The sequence below is a fragment of the Mandrillus leucophaeus genome, unplaced genomic scaffold (assembly GCF_000951045.1).
Source record: "Mandrillus leucophaeus isolate KB7577 unplaced genomic scaffold, Mleu.le_1.0 Scaffold463, whole genome shotgun sequence".
NCBI classification, from domain to species: Eukaryota; Metazoa; Chordata; class Mammalia; order Primates; family Cercopithecidae; genus Mandrillus; species Mandrillus leucophaeus.
Window position 1 is genome coordinate 362,524 of NW_012104954.1, and position 10,038 is coordinate 372,561.

Sequence of the window (10,038 nt, forward strand, 5' to 3'; positions counted from 1 at the left end):
AACAGGCAAAATTGGTGACCTTCGCAAGAGTTGGCAAACAATAGCCTATGGGGCTCACAGCCTGGGAGCGGCACCGGCCCCGCCCGCGCACCGCCCTCAGGCCCCGCCCTCCAGGCGAGGCCAGCCGAGCTCCGAGCGCGCCCCATCTAACCGGCTCCGTCTCCTCTCTATGCCCCTGGGAGGATCCTCGCCGGTACGTCGGCTCAGCTTGGTGGTTCGAATCCCGACCCCGCCACCTTCTAGTCCCGCGACCTTGGGCAAGTCGCTCTACCTTTCCGAACTTTAGTTTCCTGTAAAACAAAAACAATAATGACTGCTGTTTATTGTAGCAGGCACCGTGTTAGGTTCTTTATGGGAATTAGCTCGTTTAAACTACACAGTAACATTTTTTAGTGGGAACTGTTACACAGTAGAGAAAATAAAGGCGGCTGGGCGCGGTGGCTCACGCCTGTACTCCCAGCACTTTGGGAGACCGAGGTAGGTGGATCGCCTGAGGTCAGGAGTTCAAAACCAGCCTGGCCAATATGGCGAAACCCTGTCTCTACTAAAAATACAAAAATTAGCCGGGCGTGATGGCAAGCGCTAGTAATCCCAGTCACTCGGGAGACTGAGGCAGGAGAATCGCTTGCACCCAGGAGGCGGTGGTTGCAATGAGCCGAGATCATGCCACTGCATGATCCAGGGCGAGACTCCGTCTCAAAAAAAAAAAAAAAAAAAAAGAAAGACAGAAAAGGAGGCACAAAGAAAGCTGGTCAAGATCATCACACAGCAAGGAAGTGATGGCGGGTGCCAGGATTTAAACGCAGGCTCAAAAGCGACAATAACAGCTAAGACTTTTATGATGCTTACCGGATGCTAGGTTCTGTTAGCATTTTACGTGCACTAACTCGTTTACTTCTCACTACAACCCACTAACAAATGGTAAAAAGTTCTGCCCTTTTGCAAAAGCGGTAACTTAAGTTCGGAGTTAACAACAAGTCGCAGGGCGAGCTAAGACTGGAACCCAGGTACCCGGGAACCACTTCGCTGTCCTGCCTTCGTACACTGGTTAGAACTTTACCGAGCGCTTACAAGGTCAGAGTGGCTCTTTACACACTTTCCAGGAATCTGTCATTTAATCTTTGTTCTATCTGAGAAACCACGATTCTTATTTAATAGATAAGAAAACTGAAGGCCCGAGAGTAAACCGGCCCAGAGCATGTGGTGGGACTGAGATTCAAACCCAGTAAATCCAACTCCAGAGCCTGAGTTATCCCTGCAGAGTGCTCTGAAATAATGTGTATATAGCACCCAGAACACAGAAGAGGACCAATAGCTGTTGGGTTTCTCCGCTTACCGCCCCTTTTCTGAGCCACAACTTCCTCATCTGTGAAATGGGACTAGTGACGTGTCCTCTCCCAGGGGATCCACTGTGATTAAAACCCCCGGAACAGCATGATCAGCGCGCTTCCTTTATGGCATTCATTTTGATCCCGGCCGCCCACCGTCCATGTCCTCATTGATTGGCCAACCACTATCATGTGATTTCCCCCACCCACCGTGCCAACATGGCGGCGCCCAGGTCCTAATTCGGGAAACGTGCACCTTGACTAATTCGGTTTTCTGTGGCTACGAGACCAGGTGAGGAGGGGCTGGGCAGCGCGGGAAGGGATTCGGACTCAGGGCGGGCCTGCACGAGGGCATCGGCTCCGCAGGAACCAGTCATCCCCAAAACGAGGGGTTATCAGCTTACCGAGGCCGCAGGTCTTCCTAGTTTCTACTTCATAGATATGTAGGACATCCCCGGGCCCAGAATGCGGCTCTCTGACCCTCTCTGTGCCTTTCCCCGCCCCCCGAACCAGGCTTGGCTGACAGAGGCACCAGCGGATGTCTCATGCAAGGATCGTTCTGTGGCTAAGCCTCACTCTCCGCCCCACCCGTGCGCTCTGTACAGCCCGGTTTTTCGAGGGGCAGTCCCCAGGGCTGCCGAATCCAGCAGCGATGGAGAACGGCACCGGGTCCTGCGGAGAAGAATGCCCACGTGAAGTCCAGGAGACGACAATCACCGAGGGGGCTGCCAAAATCGCCTTTCCCAGCGCCAACGACGTCTTTTATAACCCGGTGCAGGAATTCAATCGGGACCTGACGTGAGCAGGGGTCAGAGGTCAGCCTGGCATCGGCTAGTGGGTCAGTGTGGATGGCGGGGGCGGGGTATGAGCTAGTCCTCTGTCTCCCACCAGATGTGCTGTGATCACCGAGTTTGCTCGCATTCAGCTTGGGGCCAAAGGAATCCAGAGTGAGTGGAGGTCCAGGCTTCTGGCGGGCGGGGGTCACACAAGTCTTATCTCCCTGCCTGGGCCCTTCTGCCGCCCAAATCCAGAGAGGCTTCAGCCACATAGCAGGCCCTGGGTTCTGCTCCTTCAGCCTTTCCCCAGGGATTTCAGGGAAGATATTTTGGAGATTAAGGGGAGGTTTCTCAGAGGGGACTTCGTTACTCTCTGACTTGTGCCTCTGGGTGGCTGCAGTCAAGGTGCCAGGAGAGAAGGACACGCAAAAGGTGGTCGTGGACTTGTCAGAGCAAGAGGAGGAAAAGGTTGAACTGAAAGAGAATGAAAACCTGGCCTCAGGAGACCAACCTCGCACAGCGGCCGTGGGGGAAATCTGTGAGGTGGGGCCTGAGCATAGCAGCTGGCAGTCCTGGAATTTAGCGGGAGACAGAGGGCTCCTGGAGGGGGAGAGCTATAGGAGGTGGGTGGTGGGGGCTCCTTGGGGCCCAGAAGAGGATGGAGATGGAGGTGTGAGGGAGGTTTTCTGCTTACTCCAACAGGAAGGCCTGCATGTGCTGGAAGGCCTGGCAGCTTCAGGCCTACGTTCCATTCGATTTGCCCTAGAGGTGCCTGGGCTCAGATCTGTGGTTGCAAACGATACCTCTGCCCGGGCTGTGGATCTCATACGCCGGAATGTCCAGCTCAATGACGTGGCACACCTGGTACAGCCCAGCCAAGCAGATGCCCGGTAGGTTCTGGGCATCACAGCCTAGCTATGGGACAAGGCTGCCTGGGATCAAAATTCTGGCTCTGTCCTATTCTCACTCTATGACCTTGAGTGAGTGACTTAGCCTCTTTGAGCCCCAGTTTCCTTGTCTGTCAACTGAGAAAACTAGTTTTACAGGGGTTGCTGTGATGAGTAAGTAATAGATAATTATTGTACGATCCATACTCTGTGCCAGAAATAAGTAGCATTCTGGTCTCTGTTTTAACTTCTTATACTCCTTTTATTCATTCAAATGAGCCATAGTATATGCAGTGTCTGCTATGTGCCAGGCACCGTTTTCAGAGCTGGAAATGCATCAGGAAACAGAACAGGCAAAATTGGTGACCTTCGCAAGAGTTGGCAAACAATAGCCTATGGGGCTCACAGCCTGTTTTTTTTTGTTTGTTTGCTTGTTTGTTTTTTGAGATGTAGTCTCACCCTTGTTGCCCAGGCTGGAGTGCAGTGGCATGATCTCAGCTCACTGCAACTTCTGCCTCCCGGGTTCAAGCGATTCCCCTGCCTCAGCCTCTCGAGTAGCTGGGATTACAGGCACGTGCCACCACGCCTGGCTAATTTTTATTTATTTATTTATTTATTTATTTTTTGAGATGGAGTCTCCTTCTGTTGCCCAGGCTGGAGTGCACTGGCGTGATTTTGGCTCACCACAACCTCTGCCTCCCAGGTTCAAGTGATTCTCCTGCCTCAGCCTCCCAAGTAGCTGGAACTATAGGCATCTGCCACCACACCAGGCTAATTTTTGTATTTATAGTAGAGATGGGGTTTCACCATGTTGGCCAGGCTGGTCTCGAACTCCTGACCTCAAGTAATCTGCCCGCCTCGGCCTTCCAAAGTGCTGGTATTACAGACGTGAGCCACTGCGCCTGGCCTAGCCTGGTTTATTAATGGCCCACGAGCCAAGAATGTTTTTTACATTTTTAAAGCTTAAAAGGCCGAGCGCGGTGGCTCAAGCCTGTAGTCCCAGCACTTTGGGAGGCCGAGACGGGCGGATCATGAGGTCAGGAGATTGAGACCATCCTGGCTAACACGATGAAACCCCATCTCTACTAAAAAATACAAAAAAATTAGCCGGGCGTGGTGGCGGGCACCTGTAGTCCCAGCTACTCGGGAGGCTGAGGCAGGAGAATCACTTGAACCCAGGAGAGGGAGGTTGCAGTGAGCCAAGATCACTTCACTGCACTCCAGCCTGGGCAACAGAGGGAGACCCCATCTCAGAAAAGAAAAAAAAATAGGCCGGGCGCAGTGGCTCACACCTGTAATCCCAGCACTTTGGGAAGTTGAGGTGGGCGGATCACGAGGCCAGACGATCCTGGCTAACACGGTGAAACCCCGTATTCACTAAACATACAAAAAATTAGCTGGGTGTGGTAGCGGGCACCTGTAGTCCCAGCTGTTCCGGAGGTGGAGGCAGGAGAATGGCATGAACCTGGGAGGCGGAGCTTGCAGTGAGCCGAGATCGCGCCACTCCACTCCAGCCTGGGCGACAGAGCGAGACTCCATCTCAAAAAAAAAGAAAAAAGCTTCAAAAAGAAGAATATGCAGTAGGTACCATATATGACTCACAAAGCCTAAAATACCATCTGACCTTTTCCAGAGAAAAAAGTTTTTACTTTTCTGACCCTACTAGAATCCAAATAGTAATCACAGACAATGAAAATTAATTAGCTGGGCATGGTGACTCATGCCTGTAATCGAGCATTTTGAGAGGTCAAGGCAGGAGGATCGCCTGAGGTCAGGATTTCAAGATCAGCCTAGGCAACACAGTGAAACCCCTGTCTCTACAAAAATTTTAAAATGAGGTCAGACGCAGTGGCTCACCCCTGTAATCTCAGCAATTTGGAAGGCCGAGGCGGGTGGATCACTTGAGGTCGGGAGTTCCAGACCAGCCTGGCCAACATGGTAAAACCCCGTTTCTACTAAACATATAAAAATTAGCCAGGCATGGTGGCACGTGCCTGTAATCCCAGCTACTTGGGAGGCTAAGGTAGGAGAATCACTTGAACCCAGGAGGTGGAAGTTGAAGTGAGCTAAGATCCCGCCACTGCGCTCCAGCCTGGGTGACAGAGGGAGACTCTGTCTCCAAAGAAAGAAAGAAAAAAAAAGTGTGTTAATATGTCTATAAACTGCTTGAAATGGTGTCAGGCAGATACGTCTTATATCAGTATTGTTGTTGTTTCAGATGTGTGGACTGAGGTCCACATGGTGCTTTTCTTAAGTAGGAAAATTGTGCAGTTTAATAAATGACCAAGGCCAGGTGCAGTGGCTTACACTTGTAATCTCAGCACTTCGGGAGGCTGAGGCGGATGGATCACATGAGGTCAGGAGTTTGAGACCAGCCAGGCCAACATGTTGAAACCCCGTCTCTACTAAAAATAGAAAAATTAGCCGGGCATGGTGGCACATGCTTGTAGTCCCAGCTACTCGGGAGGCTGAGATACAAGAATTGCTTGAACTGGGGAGGCGGAGGTTGGAGGGAGCCGAGATCACGACACTGCACTCCAGCTGGCCGACAGAGCAAGACTCCGACTCAAAAATATATACAATAAAATAAATAAATAAATAAGCCAGGACGTGAACTTGGGAATCTGCCCCCAGAGTTCAGATCCAAACCACTGCGCTGTAGGAGTTAATATGTGTAGGGGACAGAGAAGGTACCTGGTGCGGGAGGCTGAGGACCTGGCCCTCTTTGCACCCAGGATGCTGATGTACCAGCACCAGAGGGTGTCGGAGAGGTTCGACGTCATCGATCTGGACCCCTATGGCAGCCCAGCTCCCTTCCTGGATGCAGCTGTGCAGGCTGTGAGTGAAGGAGGTGAGGCTGGGATGGCACTGGGGTAGGAGCAGGGCCTGGGGTGTTGGAGGGTTCTCACTGCCCAGCCCCTCTCTACAGGGTTGCTGTGTGTGACCTGCACGGACATGGCGGTGTTGGCAGGGAACAGCGGGGAGACATGCTACAGCAAGTACGGGGCCATGGCCCTCAAGAGCCGGGCCTGCCACGAGATGGTGAGGCGCCCTCTGCCAGCCAGCCAGGGAGACCGGGGGACAGGTGGTTGTCTGAGTCCCTTCCCAATACACTTTCCCCCTCCTCAGACCTGCTCAGCTTCCTCCACGCAGATGGCCAGATGCATCCCAGGCTATTAACGACAGGCATGTCTTCAACCCACGTAGTTCCTAAGAGCATGGGCTGATAATCGTGGTCGTTTGGGGACAGTGGCTTTGGCCAGGATAAGAGTGCATGGCCACATTGTTTTAGTTTTCTGTATTAAAACAACTTTTCAAAATAAATATTTTTTTTAAAGGTGGTTTTTCCAGGACTGAGTTGAAATCCTAGCTTTGATGGTGGCTCTGGGCAAGTGACTTCACCTTTCTGGTCCTCAGTTTTTTCGCATCTGTAAAATGGGCACAATGATATTCCGAAGGCCGGGCTCAGTGGCTCATGCCTGTAATCCCAGCAGTTTGGGAGACCGAGGCAGGTGGATCACTTGAGGTCAGGAGTTTGAGATCAGCTGGCCAGCATGGTGAAACCCTGTCTCTACTAAAAATACAAAAATTAGCCCAGTGTGGTGGCAGACACCTGTAATCCCAGCTACTCAGGAGGCTGAGGCAGGAGAATCACTTGAACCCAGGAGAGGGAGGTTGCAGTGAGCCAAGATCACTCCACTGCACTCCAGCCTGGGCAACAGAGGGAGACCCCATCTCAGAAAAGAAAAAAAAATAGGCCGGGCGCAGTGGCTCACACCTATAATCCCAGCACTTTGGGGAGTTGAGGTGGGCGGATCACGAGGCCAGGTGACCCAGACGATCCTGGCTAACACGGTGAAACCCCGTATCCACCAAACATACAAAAAATTAAACGGGCGTGGTAGCGGGCACCTGTAGTCCCAGCTGTTCCGGAGGCGGAGGCAGGAGAATGGCGTGAACCCGGGAGGCGGAGCTTGCAGTGAGCCGAGATCAGGCCACTGTACTCCAGCCTGGGCGACAGAGCGAGACTCTGTCTCAAAAAAAGAAAAAAGGGCCACGAGCAGTGGCTCACATTTGTAATCCCAGCACTTCGGAATGCTGAGGCGGGCGGATCACGAGGTCAGGATATGGAGACCATCCTGGCTAACACAGTGAAACCCAGTCTCTGCTAAAAATACAAAAAATTAGCTGGGCGTGGTGCCGGGCGCCTGTAGTCCCCAGCTACTCCGGAGGCTGGGGCAGGAAAATGGCGTGAACCCGGGAGGCGGAGCTTGCAGTGAGCCGAAACTATGCCACTGCTGCACTCCAGCCTGGGCGACAGAGCGAGACTACGTCTCAAAAAAAAAAAAAAAAAAAAGAAAGAAAAAGGAAAAAGAAATAGGCTAGGCGCGGTGGCTCACGCCTGTAATCCCAGCACTCTGGGAGGCCGAGGAGGGCGGATCACCTAAGGTCAGCTGTTCAAGACCAGCCTGGCCAATATGGTGAAATACCGTCTCTACTAAAAATACAAAAAAACAAAAAAAAAATAGCTGGGCGTAGTGGCAGGCCCCTATAATCCCAGCTACCTGGGAGGCTGAGGTAGGAGAATCGCTTGAACCTGGGAGGCGGAGGTTGCAGTGAGCGGAGGAGTTCGCATCATTGCGCTCCATCCTGGACAACAAGAGCAAAACTCCCTCCGTCTCTAAAAAGGAAAAAAAAAAAAAAAAGATCTGACCCTGCTGAGGGTCTGATCAGGATTCAAGAAAACAGTGTCCACGTGCAGCAGCTCATGCCTGTAATCCTAGCACTTTGGGAGGCCAAGGCAGGAGGATCACTTGAGGTTAGGAGCCTGGGCAACATAGTGAGGACCCCATCTCTACAAAAAAAAACCTAAAAATTACCTAGGTGTGGTGATGGATGCCTGTGGTCCCAGCTACTCTGGAGACTGAGGCAGGAGGATCACTTGAGCCTAGGAGTTCAAAGTTATCGTGAGCTTTGATAGTGCCACTGCACTCCAGCCTGGGCCACAGAAGGCTCTTATCCTTGTTCCGAAAGGGTCCTGTCATCAATTCAGCCTGGGAAATGCCGTCTCCTTTCCCCTATCAGAGTCTCACACTAGCAGAAAGGCCCTGGCTGTTTTCTTTTTTCTTTTTTGAGATGGAGTTTCACTCTTGTTGCCCAGGCTGGAGTATGGTGGTGAGATCTCAGCTCACTGCAACCTTTGCCTCCCAGGTTCAAGTGATTCTCCTGCCTCTCAGCCTCCCGAGTAGCAGGCGCCCGCCACCACACCCGGCTAATTTTTTGTATTTTTAGTAGAGATGGGTGTTTCGTCATGTTGGCCAGGCTGGTCTCACTCCTGACCTCAGGTGATCCACCTGCCTCAGCCTCCCAAAGTGCTGGGATTACAGGCGTGAGCCACCGTGCCGGCCCAGGCCCTGGCAGTTCTACAGCACCCAGTATCCCTGCTTCATGCCCACAGAGCCCTTGGGGGCGGGAACGTGGGTCCTCAGTAATGCTACAGGGCACACCGATGATGCTAATCAGAATAGGCTGGGTCTATGCTTTCCTCACTCATTTAGTGTCCCCAGCAGTGCCACAGAGAGGGACTGTTGTGATTTTGCAGATGAGGAAACTGAGGCACAGAGAGGGGATACTTACCTGTTGCGGGTCCCACAGCCAGGACTCTCGGGGGTGGGCTTGGAGACCAGCGAGCTGGCCTTGAGCCTGTATTTGTGAGTACCATATAGGGCTCCTGGTGGGGTGGGTGGATAGTGGAGGGGAGGCTGACACCCACCCCCCACCCCCAGGCCCTGAGAATCGTCCTGCACAGCCTGGACCTCCGCGCCAACTGCTACCAGCGCTTCGTGGTGCCGCTGCTCAGCATCAGCGCTGACTTCTATGTGCGTGTTTTTGTCCGTGTCTTCACCGGCCAGGCCAAGGTCAAGGCCTCAGCCAGGTCAGCCCCGGGGCCAGGGGCGGGGGGGTCGCGGATTGAGAGAGGAGACGGGAACTTGCCCTGGGGGATCTGGGCAGAGCCAGTCTAAGGGAGGATTGGGGTATGGTGGTCACGCTGGGAACTCGTGGCCACTGATACCCCCCACAGCAAGCAGGCGCTGGTGTTCCAGTGTGTGGGCTGCGGGGCCTACCACCTTCAGCGCCTCGGCAAAGCGTCAGGAGTCCCCGGCAGCCGGTGAGCAGGGAGGAAGGAGGAGAAGGGGAGTCCCAGGGTTTTCCTCCCTCCCTACCAACCGCCCCTCTCTGTTTAGGGTCAAGTTCTCTGCAGCCTGTGGTCCCCCCGTGACCCCTGAGTGTGAGCACTGTGGGCAGCGACACCAGGTAGGGCGAGGCCAGGGGAGGCAGAGGAGCGAGAGGGTCTCGGAGGTCATGGTCCCTGCTCACCTGTCCCCGGTGCTCCCCCAGCTTGGTGGCCCCGTGTGGGCAGAGCCCATCCATGACCTGGATTTTGTGGGCCGTGTCCTGGAGGCTGTGAGTGCTAACCCCGGCCGCTTCCACACCTCGGAGCGGATCCGAGGGGTTCTGAGCGTCATCACTGAGGTGAGGGCTGGGCTGTGATGGGGGAGGGGGCTCCACCTATGCCCACCCATCTCCACGCATGCCCATCCTGTCCCTCATCTCAGGAGCTCCCGGACGTGCCTCTGTACTACACCCTGGACCAGCTGAGCAGCACTATTCATTGCAACACGCCCAGCCTCCTGCAGTTGCGGTAAGAGCCCCTGGGGCTGGGAGGAGCCTGTCCCTGACCACAGGGTGGCCTGGGGCAAGTCCAGGGATTCTCATGCATAGAACTTGTGAGGGGGTGGGGAGAACCCTGTGCAGTGTCTCTTGCCTCTAACCCCAGTACCCTGGGAGGCTGAGGCAGGAAGATCATTTGAAGCCAGGTGTTCAAGACCAACCTGGGCAACATAATAAGACCCTATCTCTAAAAAATAAATTAAATAAATAAATATATATATACGGCCGGGCGCGGTGGCTCAAGCCTGTAATCCCAGCACTTTGGGAGGCCGAGACGGGCGGATCACAAGGTCAGGAGATCAAGACCATCCTGGC

At 53.6% G+C, this 10,038-nt stretch overlaps 1 protein-coding gene across 2 annotated transcripts in view; it reads left to right on the forward strand.

Annotated features, from left to right (window-relative positions):
* Positions 1 to 710: 710 nt before the first annotated feature.
* TRMT1 (tRNA methyltransferase 1 homolog (S. cerevisiae)) overlaps positions 711 to 10,038 on the forward strand; it is a 13,670-nt gene continuing 4,342 nt past the window's right edge. Inside the window, exons 1-13 of one of the 2 annotated variants that reach the window (XM_011994886.1) lie at positions 711 to 782; positions 1,159 to 1,620; positions 1,842 to 2,126; positions 2,220 to 2,275; positions 2,505 to 2,647; positions 2,807 to 2,994; positions 5,727 to 5,842; positions 5,921 to 6,033; positions 8,778 to 8,926; positions 9,074 to 9,160; positions 9,237 to 9,306; positions 9,391 to 9,525; positions 9,609 to 9,694. In XM_011994886.1, the coding sequence (XP_011850276.1) occupies positions 1,867 to 2,126; positions 2,220 to 2,275; positions 2,505 to 2,647; positions 2,807 to 2,994; positions 5,727 to 5,842; positions 5,921 to 6,033; positions 8,778 to 8,926; positions 9,074 to 9,160; positions 9,237 to 9,306; positions 9,391 to 9,525; positions 9,609 to 9,694 (1,403 nt within the window). In that variant the 5' untranslated portion in view covers positions 711 to 782; positions 1,159 to 1,620; positions 1,842 to 1,866. Of the gene's footprint in view, positions 783 to 1,158; positions 2,127 to 2,219; positions 2,276 to 2,504; positions 2,648 to 2,806; positions 2,995 to 5,726; positions 5,843 to 5,920; positions 6,034 to 8,777; positions 8,927 to 9,073; positions 9,161 to 9,236; positions 9,307 to 9,390; positions 9,526 to 9,608; positions 9,695 to 10,038 lie in introns of those variants that run through there. The other variant, XM_011994887.1, reaches the window with a different exon arrangement.